This window comes from Salmo trutta, chromosome 7 (assembly GCF_901001165.1).
Source record: "Salmo trutta chromosome 7, fSalTru1.1, whole genome shotgun sequence".
Classification (NCBI taxonomy): Eukaryota; Metazoa; Chordata; class Actinopteri; order Salmoniformes; family Salmonidae; genus Salmo; species Salmo trutta.
In genome coordinates, this window is record NC_042963.1 from 42,085,517 (window position 1) to 42,101,332 (window position 15,816).

General features: G+C 44.3%; 1 protein-coding gene across 1 annotated transcript in view; it reads left to right on the forward strand.

Annotated features, from left to right (window-relative positions):
* Positions 1–245: 245 nt before the first annotated feature.
* LOC115197421 (FYVE, RhoGEF and PH domain-containing protein 4) overlaps positions 246–15,816 on the forward strand; it is a 129,917-nt gene continuing 114,346 nt past the window's right edge. The window contains exon 1 of the mRNA XM_029758925.1: positions 246–631. Coding sequence (XP_029614785.1) covers positions 520–631 — 112 coding nt within the window. The 5' untranslated portion in view covers positions 246–519. The remainder of the gene's footprint in view (positions 632–15,816) is intronic.

The following is a 15,816-nucleotide window of genomic DNA, read 5'->3' on the forward strand; positions in this document are numbered from 1 at the left end:
TGTATGCAAAACGCCTTTCAGCTATTCATGGAAGTGGTACGTTCTCTCTGTAAGCTATTGTTTTCCTACAACCAACACGATATTCATATCGTAATAATAGCCTATTGATCACTATCTTGTTCCATATCGAACGGGGATGGGGGGGTTCCTCCTCCAATCAGAGCAACGGAAACAGGCTGCATCAGTGAAACAGGGCGGGGTTTGGAATAGTCTGCTTCAAGGTGATTGTACAGAGATAAACGGATCATGATGATTTAGGGGAGCGCAGACCGGACGCACCAGCGCATTGACTTTGGACTTTGTCATCAGCGTCTATTGTGGCGCGTAGGCTATCTGGGAAAATAAATGTGTACTTGCCAGTGACACCTTCAACACGTTTGTTTCATTTTGCGGTCGATTGGAATATTGTTTGACATGGAATTAAATTAACTGTAGCCTAATATGTTGAATGCTAATTGTGCATTTTAGTGCTCGAGTAAGCTCGACTACCCGATAGAGCTGCTCACTAAATCTTTTTCGATGTTGGAACGGTCAGCAGAGGATAAGGACATGGACGACTTCAGACGGGTCGCCTTCCGGAGGAAACCACGAACTTTTGTCGAATCCGACTTGGAGCATGAGGAATATTCAGGTGAGTGACTGCCGGACCGATGGCAGTGCGTAGCTGGTAGTGAAGTGTTTCGCTTAAACGGCCCAAAAAAATCTTAAACTCAGATCCTCAACATTGGGTACAGTGAGTGTGATATTTTGTGTAACATGTCTAATAACGTGTGTAGTAGTGCCTTGATACTGTGCAATGGTAGGGTTTGCTTTTGGCTATTCCATCACAGTGATCATTTTTTACTTTTGTGCATGTGCACATAGAAACTTAAGAGATTCTGTTGCCTGGCTTCACTGTCCACACTATTACTTTAACAATTGTATCGTGTTACTGTAGATGTATGTACTGTTTCACATACCTTGCACATCATCAATCAATCAAATGTATTTATAAAGCCCTTTTTACATCAGTCGATGACACAAAGTGCTGTACAGAAAACCAGCCTAAAACCCCAAACAGCAAGCAATGCAGATGTAGAAGCACAGTGGCTAGGAAAAAGTCCCTAGAAAGGCAGGAACTTAGGAAGAAACCTAGAGAGGAACCAGGCTCTGAGGGGTGGCCAGTACTCTTCTGGCTGTGCCAGGTGGAGATTATAACAGTACATGGCCAAGATGTTCAAACGTTCATAGATGACGATCAGGGTCAAATAATAATAATCATAGTGGTTGTAGAGGGTGCAGCAGGTCAGCACCTCAGGAGTAAATGTCAGTTGGCTTTTCATAGCCGATCATTCAGAGTTAGAGACAGCAGGTGCGGTAGAGAGAGAGAGAGTCGAAAACAGCAGGTCCAGGACAAGATAGCATGTCCAGTGAACAGGTCAGGGTTCCATAGCCGCAGGCAGAAAAGTTGAAACTGCAGCAGCAGCACAACCAGGTGGACTGGGGACAGCAAGGAGTCATCATGCCAGGTAGTCCTGAGGCATGGTCCTAGGGCTCAGGTTCTCAGAGAGAAGAGAGACAGAGAGAGAAAGAGAGGGAGAGAGAATTAGAGGGAGCATACTTAAATTCACACAGGACACCGGATAAGACCGGAGAAATACTCCAGATATAACAGTCTGAACCTATCCCTCCGACACAAACTATTGCAGCATTATTACTGGAGGCTGAGACAGGAGCCTCCAGTCATTGGGTGAACATAACCTAGTCATTGGGTGAACATATATTGTTGCCATAATCTTGGGCTAGGCTATTGAGCTATTGTGAAAGTATGGAATGGCCAACACACCTGTAGTATGTGTTTGTACAGAGAGGGGATTGCATTGCACTAGACTGCTGACTGCTGAACAGTCAGATATGTATGAGGTGGAAGGTTGCAGACATGTCTTAACCTGTTATGTAATTTCCTTAATGCCTCAAATATGTTTCTATTTCAACCCCTTGACGAGTGTTCCTTCTTTCTGTTGTTACTGAGAGTCTGTCCAGCCTGTGCCTAGGCATGCTACAGAGAGAGAGGGGTGGAACACTTACATGGCACAGTCTTGTCTCTCCCCGTCCTGGGGAGATTAAATGTGGTTGTGCAAACAACATGGAGCGCTGCAAATATTTTATTGAAAGCAGAGCCAACTATAGCCTACGTACCTGCTGTTTGGTGAAAACTTTGCCTTTGGGCAATGTCACCTCCAGGATAGAGTGGTGAGGTGACCCTTTAAAAGGCTGAGTTCATAATAACGGAAATAGACAAATTAGATGTCACTTAATTAAATCAAGTGGGGTGAGCCAGCAGCAGACTCTATAAGAGGTGAGGTAATACTGTAGAGTTCAGAGACACCATGTGATCAGTCATGAGTCATCCTCAAGCGTCTTCTCCTCTGACCTGCAGTCACCTGCTGCTCTATAGATATAGGGCGATTCCACGCCAGAGCAAGCTGAACAAATATTTTGGGTATCTCAGATTATTCTGGCAATTTTCACATAGACACTTCATTGAGAGGAAGGATGTTTGATATGATTTTTACATTTATATAAAAAAAATGGTGTGAAAATCATGATGAAAGTGGCCCTTTTTAGAACTATACATGCCACCTGTCAGACCCTATGATCCGTGAACAACACAGACAACATCTTGCTGTCATTATAGTCCTTATAGTGTGCTCTAAAATAAGGACTACGTCTATATTCTGGAGATTTTTTTTCTTCATATGAATTTATAAAAAATTACAAATATTATTATTAATCCAGCACAGTACAAATACCTTATTACACTTCTGACTAATTTATTACACAATCACTGCCTAAAAGATTCTTCCAAAAATAAGAACAATTTGGCGTATTTGTGGTGTTATAAGACATTTTACATTACTTTTCACAATGCACATTGTTTATAATTATAATAATAACATCTTTATCTGTAGCGAAGACCAACTGTTTCCCTTTCAATCCTGTTGCTGGGTGCTCGTTAGCTCCACAAGAGAACATGACACTGCAGCAGAATGGAAGGAGTTTTTTTTGCTGCGTTTGATTTCTTCTTTTTTTAAGTCCTTCTTGTAGAAGAAAGTTCTGGAACATTATTAAATCATTATCATTGGATTGTATAGATGCATGGACATTGAGAGTAACAGCTGTTTCTCAACCAAGTAATTGTCCCTCTGTTGTCCTTGCATTGCTATCATGCAACATGTCACCATAAGATACAGTATTTGTTTTGAGGTCATTAGATGCTAAGCTACAGGACTGTTTTGGTAGCACAGACTGGAATATGTTCCGGCATTCTTCCGATGGCATTATGGAGTACACCACATCGGTCACTGGCTACATCAATAAGTGCATCGATGACGTCATCCCCACAGTGACTGTACGTACATACCCCAACCAGAAGCCATGGATTACAGACAACATCCGCACTGAGCTAAAGGGTAGACCTGCCACTTTCAAGGAGCAGGACTCTAACCCCGAAGCTTATAAGAAATCCCGCTATGCCCTCCGACAAACCATCAAACAGGCAAAGTGTTAATACAGGACTAAGATTGAATCATACTACACCTGCTCCGATACTCGTTGGATGTGGCAGGGCTTGCAAACTATTACAGACGACAAAGGGATGCACAGCCGCGAGCTGCCCAGTGACACAAGCCTATCAGACGAGCTAAATTACTTCTATGCTCGCTTCGAGGCAAGCAACACTGAAGCATGCATGAGAGCATCAGCTGTTCCGGACGGCTGTGTGATCACGCTCTCTATAGCTGGTGTGAGTAAGACCTTTAAACAGGTCAACATTCACATGGCCGCAGGGCCAGACGGATTACCAGGACGTGTACTCCGAGCATGTGCTGACCAACTGGCAAGTGTCTTCACTGACAATTTCAACCTGTCCCTGACTGAGTCTGTAATACCAACATGTTTCAAGCAGACCACCATAGATTTTGTGAAAATCACCATGCCCAGGAACACTAAGGTAACCTGTCTAAATGACTACCGACCTGTAGCACTCACGTCTGTAGCCAGGAAGTGATTTGAAAGGCTGGTCATGGCTCACATCAACACAATTATCCCAGAAACTATAGGCCCACTACCGCCCCCACAGATCCACAGATGATGCAATCTCTATTGCACACCACACTGCCCTTTCCCACCTGGACAAAAGGAACATCTATGTGAGAATTCTATTCATTGACTACAGCTCAGCGTTCAACACCATAGTACCCTCAAAGCTCATCACTAATCTAAGGACCCACCTCCCTCTGCTACTGGATCCTGGACTTCCTGACTGGCCGGCCCAGGTGGTAAGGGTAGGTAACAACACATCCGCCACACTGATCCTCAACACAGAGGCCCCTCAGGGGTACGTCCTCAGTCCCCTCCTGTATTCCCTGTTCACTCATGACTGCACGGCCAAGCACGACTCCAACACCATCATTCAATTTGCCGACGACACAACAGTGGTAGGCCTAATCACCGACAACGATAAGACACCCTATAGGGAGAAGGTCAGAGACCTGGCCGTGTGGTGCCAGAATAACAACGTATCCCTCAAAATGATCAAGACAAAGGAGATGATTGTGGACTACAGGAAAAGAAGGACCGAGCACGCCCCCATTCTCATTGATGGGGCTGTAGTGGAACAGGTTGAGAGCTTCAAGTTCCTTGGCGTCCACATCACCAACAAACTATCATGGTCCAAACACACCAAGACAGTCGTGAAGAGGGCACGGCATTGCCTGTTCCCCCTCAGGAGACTGAAAAGATTTGGCATGGGTCCTCAGATCCTCAAAAAGTTGCACCATCGAGAGCATCCTGACTGGTTGCATCACTGCCTGGTACGGCAACTGCTTGGCCTTCGACCACAAGGCATTACAGAGGGTAGTGCATATGGCCCAGTACATCACTGGGGCCAAGCTTCCAGCCATCCTAGTCATAGACTGTTCTCTCTGCTACCGCACGGAAAGCGGTAATGGAGCACCAAGTCTAAGTCCAAAAGGCTTCTTAACAGCTTCTACCCCCAAGCCATAAGACTCCTGAACAGCTAATCAAATTGCTACCCAGACTATTTGCATTGTCGCCACCCCCCTCCCCCTTTACGCTGCTGCTACTGTCTGTTTATTATCTATGCATAGTCATTTTAACTCTACCTACATGTACATTTTACCTCAATAACCTCGACTAACCTGTGCCCCCCGCACATTGACTCTGTACCGGTACACCCTGTATATAGCCTCGTTACTGTTATTTTATTGTTGCTCTTTAGTTATTATTTTTTACTTATCTATTTTTTTCTTAACACTTACTTTTCTTAAAACTGCGGTGTTGGTTAAGGGCTTGTAAGTAAGCATTTCACTGTATTTGGTGCATGTAACAAATCACATTTGATTTGATACACCATATGACTCTGTGATGTGCTGGATCCCCCTGCGGTTTAACTCCTCTGAGATGTGCATCCCCGGGGTTCCTGTAAACACACTCTTCCCCATACGGTCCAAAGACTGATTTTGTGTGTATGTCCAACATCTCCAGCCATCACGCTATAACGTGTTAGTTTAACACCTGCACTGCACTTTTGTTCGTTGGCATCTTAGGAATTGTTCTGCTTGCTGAGTGAAATTTCCCTCATTAACCACAGACAGCAAGTAGCTGGATCTAAAAGTGTTGTCTGGTTGCCTGATCTTAATATGAGGCCATCCTCTGGGGCCATAACAAAGGTTCTGTTTGTGTTCCCTCTGCCCTGGGAAGGAGCAGGGCACCCTGGGATAGCATAGCTGGGCTGGGTGCATCAATGGCTCTGTGGTGTATTGTTGTTGTGGTGGTTGTTGCGCGGAGCTGAGCCCTCTGTCTCTCTCACTAGCTAACTAGCTTTAACTCACTCTCAACCCCTTGTCTTGCCCAAGTCACTCAGTTCATTAGAAATATAAGAGCTTTATTATAGTCTGTTAAATTGGCATGCCATAAACATGGGTTATCACCACCTCATTAATTGTTAGCCATGAATTACAGTGACAGCCTTCCTGCAGCTGCATCTTTCTGCATAGACTAATGTATGAATGATGGTTTGTCAGAATGAGGAACCAGAGGTTTTTAGGTTCCCCATGGAGGCCCTATTGAACAGGCTATAGTATAGGTTACTACGCTAATGCTCTCGGTGCTTTCTGTGCTTTTTGTTTTTGTGTTTTCTCTGCGCTCCTGCTTTGGTATGAGCATGTGACTGTGTATAAACCCCTGATAGCCCATATCATGAGGTTAGAGTCAAAGCCAGACTACGTTGATCTTCATCACATGCTTTAAGTTAGGCCCTGCATATTCACCCAAGGTCAAATGTTTTTTTTGTTGGCACAAAGTCAATGAATCTTTATTGGAGTGTCCTCTTAATAATAATTGAATGCATTAATTTCATCCATCCAAGTCTCAATGTGATTTCGATTTTATATGGGATTCAAGTTTTGGCATGAAGCTATGACTATCAATATTGTAACTCTTGGAATGTAACCGTGCATCTCTATGGAAGGTACAGGTACAGTGGGTATCATAAGTATTCACCCCACTTGGATTTTTTCACATTTTGTTACGTTACAAAGTGGGATTGAAATACATTTAATTGTGATTTTATTTTGTCATTGATCTACACAAAATAATGTCAAAGTGGAAGAAAAAACTCCTGCCTCCTGAGTGGCGCAGTGGTCTAAGGCACTGCATTGCAGTTGCTAGCTGTGCCACTAGAGATCCTGGTTCGAGTCCAGGCTGTGTCGCAGCCAGCCAACGACTGGGAGACCCATGGGGCAGCAAACAATTGGTCCGTTGTCCGGGTTAGGGAAGGGTTTGGCTGCAGGGATGTCCTTGTCCTATCACGCTCTAGCGACTCCTATGGCGGGCTGGGCGCATGCACGCTGACACGGTCGCCAAGTGTACGGTGTTTGCTCCGACATATTGGTGTGGCTGGCTTCCAGGTTAAGTGAGGATTGGGTCAAGAAGCAGTGTGGCTTGGCAGGGTCATTTTTCGGAGGACGCATGGCTGCATGGAACGCATGGAAACCATGAAAAAGGGGTACATTTTTTTTATTTTTTAAAAACGAATTAAAAAGTGGAAGAAAAACTCCCGTCTTTGCCGATGTCAAGCATACCCATACCATGATACCCACCACCATGCTTGAAAATGAAGAGGCAGTTACTCAGTGAAGTGTTGTGTTCAGTGGAGGCTGCTGAGGGGAGGACGGCTCATAATAATGTCTGGAACGGAGCAAATGGAGTGGAACATCAAACACCTGGAAACCATGTGTTTTATGTATTTGATACCAGTCCTCTAATTCTGCTCCAGCCATTACCATGAGTCCATCATCCACAGTGAAGATGCCACCAACCTCCTGTAGTTGTGTTGGATTTGCACCAAACATAAGGCTTTATTTAGGCCAAAATTTTATTAATTTGCCGTGTCTCAGATTGCTTCTGGCAATTCTCACATAGACACTTCATTGAGAGGAAGGATGTATGATATGCTTTTTACATTTGTATATGTATTGTTTTGTGAAAATCATGATGAAAGTAGCCATTTTAGGCCCTTTTTAGAACTATACATGTCTCCTGTAAAACCCTATGATCTGTGAACCGTACAGACAACATATTGGTGTCATTGTACTCCATATAGTGTGTCATATAATAAGGACTGGGCCTATATTCTGGATAATGTTTTTCTCCAATGAATTTATTCCAGATTATAAATATTATTATTAATATCTCAAAGGTACCCTTTCTGATTTAGCTTTTTTTTAATATTTTTTTTTAACATATTGTTAGCAACAATATACTCTTCAAACAAGTTACATTTCCAGAGTGGGCTCTCTATTACTTTTTGAGATATGACCCATTTTATACATAGAAATTTACATTATAGGTAATTATCCAATCACAACCCTCCTTTAGGATTTGTTGGGTTCTGAGAATATGAAAATATACTTATTCATGTCACTGATGGAGTGCTAAGGTTGAGGGTCTACTCCAGATGTTAAGGGTTATAGGAGGAAGGTATATAGTGTGTGCACTAAGCTTGGAATGTGTTGAGTACAGGGAAGAGATTACATGTGGCAAGCATTGATAAGGGGAGACGGGTGGAGATCTTAGAAACTAACACTGTCACTGAAAGAGAGAGGGTAATGTATAACGTTTACATTATGTCAGGATATGTTATTGTTAGCCATCAGGGATCCTCTGAGTGGAGAAGAGACACAGTCTGGTATCAATAACCATGACCGCCGTGAGTTGGGGAGGAGTGAGCACTTTGGGGCAGAGGTCAGGTCAGATGAAGTGAGGAAGAACAGATATCACTAAGGTTCTGTCTAGCAACAGAGATGCATTGGCTATTCAGATGTGGAGGAGGAGACTCAACCTAGGAGAAAGGGTTAAATATCAGTGATGTGTGTAATGTTTTTTGTCTGAATCCAGCTGTATCGATCCTTTGGGAAGAATTACACTTGGTTGAACTTCTCTAGTGTTATTTACTCAAAATTAGAACCTAACAGATTGTACATTCAGCAAATCACCAACAGAGGGAGTTCCCTTTGAATTCATTTTCCCATTCACTGTGTTGGTGGTGCTCATGTATCATAACTTAAAAAGTAGCAGAGAGCCCACTCTGGAAATGTGATGTACTGTAGTTGTAGAGTATATTGTTGGCAGAACAATCTGAGATAGCAAAAATAATTTTGGTGTGGTTTAATACATCATCCACAGCATAATTATTATTTTGACCATGCTGATTTGTTATTGTTGCCCATCTACCAGTCACAGTCCTTCTTTATGAGGCTTTCGAAAAGCTCCCTGGCCTTTGTAGTTGAATCTGTGCTTGAAATTCAATACTTGACTGAGGGACTTTACAGATTTTGTATGTATGGGGGACAGAGGATGGGGTAGTCATCGAAAAATCATGTCAACCCCTATTATTTCACATTACTGGTATGCCGAGAAGCCCTCCCTCCCTTCCCTTTGGGAATATATAATCACAGTGAGGTAGGTGGGTGTGTTCCTCACATAGCAGGAACTGGGTAATATAGCTCTTTCAATATTCCTCAGAGGGTTTTAGTCTACACACCCGTACGCCTCGTTTGAACTGTGGTGTAATTCATAATTCCAGTTCCCAACAACTCCACTAGATAGCAGTGAATGCTCACTAAAATGTCTCTGATAAAATGCTTTTCATTAATACCAGTGGTAGGGATTGGTGAGTCTGCAACCACTAGGTCAGGGGTAGGCAACTAGATTCAGCCGAGGGATGATTTTTGTCGGAGCGGATGGTCGGGGGGCCGGAACATAATTCTAATAATTTGTACACAGCAAATTGACCACAACTAAGCCTAAAAATAGATTGTTATTTTGAAATACAATAATTGAATACCTTGATTACATTGAGACACGATCACATATTTTTTATTTATTTTACCTTTATTTAACTAGGCAAGTCAGTTAAGAACAAATTCTTATTTGTCTATTTTTTGTCTATTTCTTTTTTATTTGTGGGAATACTTGGGAACATATTTCTTAAATTAAACTAATTTGTAGCTGAATTCCTGGTGATTTTACAGTCTCTTGACCAAAAACAATTTTTATTTTATTTTTGTTTACGAAAAACTGTGGGGGGCCCAACAAAAATCCCTCTCCGGTTTTGATAACATACAATGGAATATCTTCTCTGTGTGTGTGTGTGGTGGGGTACTCCCTCACACCTGGGAAAAGGGTGAGTGGCCTTGACTCTTACTTTTCCCACCACTAAACGTAGTGGTGTTCTATTAGATGTTATGGAAAAAGATAGGTTCCCATGGTTTGGTTTACCTTATGGTCATATGAAATTATCCCGTTATTGCATTATATCCCTCCTATCTGGCCAATGACTGGTTTTCTACAGATAAAGAAAAGTTGACAGTGGAGCCTCAGCCGTGTGTTTCTTTACCCAGGATGTGAATGGTCAATTTGATAGGATGAGTCTACTATTATCAGACGTGTTTGCCTGGAAGTGTTTTTCTCCAGCCTAGTGGGCACTACGTTTAGTGGTGGGAAAAGTAAGAGTCAAGGCCACTCACCCTTTTCCCAGGTGTGAGGGAGTACCCCACCACACACACACCATACCGTTCTCATTCTGGGCATTCCTTCCCCAGGCCTACGGTGACACACTTCCTGCAGTTGTCCCCCCACCACCTGCCCAAGGGGCTCTCTGTTTGTTTCAGTCAGCACACCCATGTGAACGTTCAACGCCACTGAGTTTTCCAACTCCGGTCCTATTTAATGTTGTTGTTTCTTTCAACCGGAAAGCTTCCTGACCCCTCATACAATTAGCTGTCAAAGCCACTCCCCAGGTTTGAGGCAAGGGAAACCCCAAATCCATCAGTCAGTGAGCCCATAGACCCAACAGAAAGGAGAGGGTACGATACTAAAGAGACTTTACACTCCTAAAGCCCACTGAAGCAACACCAGCCCAAACCCATTCTTGCCGAAAGGTAACTGGTTAGCTGGCTCAGTCACAGTTCCTGTTTTTCTTTCCATGCAACTGCCGGTGCTTCCTGACTGTGGTGTGTTGTTTCCCACCTGGCTGACAGCTGCTCTGAGGCTCCTCTGAGCTGACTCAGCTCTCTGGTCCAGTCCGCAGTCTTAGAGCTCGGCAGAGGAGCGTAAGGAGAGACACATCTCACTCTGGACATAGAGGAACTTACAGGGAAACGGAGAGCACCCCATCCTTCATATAGGCCTACTACTGCTTACCCCCAACTCTCTCTCCAGCTCACCCCAGCACAGGGAGCTCCATAGGCCCATCCATTGTTCAGCTGGTGGAGAGAGAGGGAGGAGGGCGAGGTAGGGAGGAAGGTGTATTTTGGGCAACCATTCACATGCAGGAAGTGTGGCCTCAGCCCCAGTGTCAGATGCACTTTCCTTGCCTCTCTGGTTTTCTGGCTCTGTATTCCTCATTCTGTCCTTTTCTGCCTGACTGTACGCCCAGCGACCTGCTCCAGCTGTCAGCCCTACCGACCGGACAGGGAGACAGGATGGACTGCCTGGCCAGTGGCTACCGCAGGTCCCGAACGCTGCACCGCCGCATCTCCTCGGGTAGGTGACCTTTAGGAGGGGACCTGGGAGTTACAGGAGTAGGACACACCATGCTGGACACAGTGACACTCATCAAAGGATGCAGGGGACCCACAAGGCCATGTGATGTCACCCTAGTATAGAGCCTACAGGGTATGAAAATGAAAGATTTTGAAAGGTCTTCTCTAAAGATAAGGCGTTGACTTTGGATACTGAAAATGAACCGACGCCAAAAGTATTGGTTTTGGAGAAGAAAAGGTAAAGCTGTTTCTGTTGTTAAGATGTGGAGACTTACTGTGGTCCTGTTGGATTGAAGTCAATGGTTCCAGTTTTTGCAAATTTCCACAGTGAGAGAGGGATGTACTCCCAGTGTATCTCTTTAAGCTGGCTCTATACTGAAGTGTTGACTATATAAACTATATAGATTCAGACAGAGTACAGTTATGACGCAAGAGTAGACATAAGTAAAAGTGAGTGTCTGAGAGAACAAGGGATGGTGTGCAAATGGTGATTTGAATGTAACAACTTCATCCCACTTCATGTTCCAATCTAAACCTGGGATTTGTGTCCCTAGGTCCCTACACCATCCCTGCCACCCACACAGCCATCTTAGGAGCATGCTAACCCCTCTCCTCCAGCCCCACTGGCCTCTATCCTGCCCCCCATTAACTGATATGACGTGCAACTAATCTGTATTCTCCACCAGTGAGGGCTCCATTTTCTGAACATTATCTTTGGCTGTGCTCCCAGACGTCAGCTGCTCGATTCATTTTTCTGCCCATTCTAAGATATTCCATCTCTATGACCATATGTTTATTTTTCTGCCCATTCTAAGATATTCCATCTCTATGACCATATGTTTATTTTTCTGCCCATTCTAAGATATTCCATCTCTATGACCATATGTTTATTTTTCTGCCCATTCTAAGATATTCCATCTCTATGACCATATGTTTATTTTTCTGCCCATTCTAAGATATTCCATCTCTATGACCATATGTTTATTTTTCTGCCCATTCTAAGATATTCCATCTCTATGACCATATGTTTATTTTTCTGCCCATTCTAAGATATTCCATCTCTATGACCATATGTTTATTTTTCTGCCCATTCTAATATATTACAGCTCTATGACCATATGTTTATTTTTCTGCACATTCTAATATATTACACCTCTATGACCATATGTTTATTTTTCTGCCCATTCTAATATATTACAGCTCTATGACCATATGTTTATTTTTCTGCACATTCTAATATATTACAGCTCTATGACCATATGTTTATTTTTCTGCCCATTCTAATATATTACAGCTCTATGACCATATGTTTATTTTTCTGCCCATTCTAATATATTACAGCTCTATGACCATATGTTTTTAAAAGTGACATATTGTGTCACATAAACGGGAGCAAATCACACAAAGAAGTTGTTGACATGAGAGACCGAGAGAGTGATTAGGAAATTGATACTGCCCTGTCCCAGTAAACTATCTGCGTCTGTCTAATTTATTCTTATATAATTTGTTTATTATTATTTATGTAACTAACAATTATTTCATCCAATATTACATAACATTTATTACACAGCAATAGGCAACAGCTATAAGACCCATGAGCTGAGCAGTATTCTGTTTGATACTCATTCAGTCTCACGGTCGAGATACATGATCTTGAGCATGAGCGAACTTATAGCTACCAGCCTGGGCACACTAATCAGATGGGAGTGCTTGATAAATGTCACGTCGGAGCTTCATCAAAGTCAGGGGGTGTGGTCGACAGTGCGCACCTGATGTCTGCTGTCACATCCAGCCTGGATCGATATTTGGTTTTAATGCAGATGAGAGCACTGATGGTGCTTTCAAGACAACTGGGAACTCTGAAAAATACAAGGTAAAATCATAATGTCAGCGATCTTCAGGTCGGAAAGTCGGAGCTCTAGAAAGAGGCCCGAGTTCTCAAGTTGTAAATTGGAGTTGGATGACCGTTCAAAACGAGTTTTCCCAGTCTGAGCTCGTTTTTTTCAGAGTTCCCAGTTGTCTTGAACGTGCTGAAGTCAGAAGTCTGAAATTTCCGATTTCAGAGTTCCCAGTTGTTTTGAACGCGGCATTAATTCTCAGAGGGAGACGGCAGGGTATTCCCTTTGAATCAGGAACCAGAAATCCTCCGTAGTGACCCGTGAATGCATTTGGTCATATGACAGCTCGATCAGCTGTCACGTGACCGAATGTCATGTGACGGCATGTCAACTGAGCCAGCATCACAGTTGTGTATATTCCCCCCCAAGCAGACACATTGACGGCCCTGATAGAACTTCATTGGACTCTATGTAAACTGGAAACCACATATCCTGAGGCTGCATTTATTGTAGCCGGGGATTTTAACAAGGCTAATCTGAAAACAAGGCTCCCTAAATTCTATCAGCATATCGATTGTGCCACCAGGGCTGGTAAAACCCTGGACCACTGTTATTCTAACTTCCGCGACGCATATAAGGCCCTCCCCCGCCCTCCCTTTGTAAAAGCTGACCACGACTCCATTTTGTTGCTCCCAGCCTATAGACAGAGACTAAAACAGGAAGCACCCGCACTCAGGTCTGTTCAACGCTGGCCCGACCAATCGGATTCCACGCTTCAAGATTGCTTCGATCACATTGTCACGGCTCCTCCTCTGCAGTGCAGGGGCGGTTCCTCCTGCAGGCAGAGGAGGGTCATTAGTGATTGGAGCTGGCGTGATTGGAGCCACCTGGGCTCAGGGTACAAAACTGCTCAATCAATCAATCAATCAATCTCTCTCTCTCTCTCTCCCTCTCTCTCTCCCTCTCCCCCTCTCCCTCTCCCTCTCCCTCCAGGTATGATCCTGTTTTGTTTGTTCCTTTGTACTTTTACGTAGTTTCCACTCAGTCATGTTCACGCATCCATGCACTTTACATACACCCTACATTATGACATTTCCACACCTCATTCCTTTTCTTTGTTTAGAGTTAATAGTTTTGTTTACAATAAAGAACCTCTTTTTGATTGGCCTATACCTGTTGTTGATGTCCCCTCATTTTTGCCACAGGCTATGAGCCGGCCTGTGACATATAGCTGGACTGGGATATGTTCCGCATTGCGGCGAACAACATTGACAAATGCGCTGATTCGGTGTGCGAGTTTATTAACAAGTGCATCGGTGATGTTGTACCCACAGCGTCTATTAAAACATTCCCCAACCAGAATCCGTGGATTGATGGCAGCATTCGCGCAAAACTGAACGCGCGAACCAGGGCAAGGTGACCGGAAACATCAGCCCCGTCGCGGATCACGATGCCTTGCTCCCAGACAGACTAAACAAGTTTTTTGCTCGCTTTGAGGACAATACAGTGCCACTAACATGGCCCGCTACCAAAACCTGCGGGCTCTCCTTCACTACAGCCAATGTGAGTAAAACATTTAAACGTGTTAACCCTCACAAGGCTGCAGGCCCAGACGGCATCACCGGCCGCGTCATCAGAGCATGCGCAGACCAGCTGGCTGGTGTGTTTACAGACATATTCAATCAATCCTTATCCCAGTCTGCTGTCCCCATATGCTTCAAGATGGCCACCATTGTTCCTGTTCCCAAGAAAGCTAAGGTAACTGAGCTAAATGACTACCGCCCTGTAGCACTCACTTCCGTCATCATGAAGTGCTTTGAGAGACTAGTCAAGGACCATATCACTCCCACCCTACCTGACACCCTAGACCCACTCCAATTTGCTTACCGCCCCAATAGGTCCACAGACGACGCAATTGCCATCACACTGCACACTGCCCTAACCCATCTGGACAAGAGGAATACCTATGTAAGAATGCTGTTCAATGATTACAGCTCAGCATTTAACACCATAGTACCCTCCAAACTCGTCATTAAGCTCGAGACCCTGGGTCTCGATCCCGCCCTGTGCAACTGGGTCCTGGACTTCCTGATGGGCCGCCCCCAGGTGGTGAGGGTAGGTAACAACATCTCCACCCTGCTGATCCTCAACACTGGGTCCCCACAAGGGGGCATTCTCAGTCCTCTCCTGTACTCCCTGTTCACCCACGACTGCATGGCCATGCACGCCTCCAACTCAATCATCAAGTTTGCAGACGACACTACAGTGGTAGGCTTGATTAGAAACAATGACGAGACGGCCTACAGGGAGGAGGTGAGGGCCCTCGGAGTGTGGTGTCAGGAAAATAACCTCACACTCAATGTCAACAAACCCAAGGAGATGATCGTAGACTTCAGGAAACAGCAGCGGGAGCAGCCCCCTATCTACATTGACGGGACAGTAGTGGAGAGGGTGGAGAGTTTTTTTAAGTTCCTCGGCGTACACATCACGGACAAACTGAAATGGTCCACCCACACAGACAGCATGGTGAATCAAATCAAATGTATTTATATAGCCCTTCTTACATCAGCTGATATCTCAAAGTGCTGTACAGAAACCCAGCCCAAAACCCCAAACAGCAAGCAATGCAGGTGCAGAAGCACGGTGGCTAGGAAAAACTCCCTAGAAAGGCCAAAACCTAGGAAGAAACCTAGAGAGGAACCAGGCTATGAGGGGTGGCCAGTCCTCTTCTGGCTGTGCCGGGTGGAGATTATAACAGCACATGGCCTAGATGTTCAAATGTTCATAAATGACCAGCATGGTCAAATAATAATAATAATCATAGTAGTTGTCGAGGGTGCAACAAGTCAGTAACACAAGAGTAAGTGTCA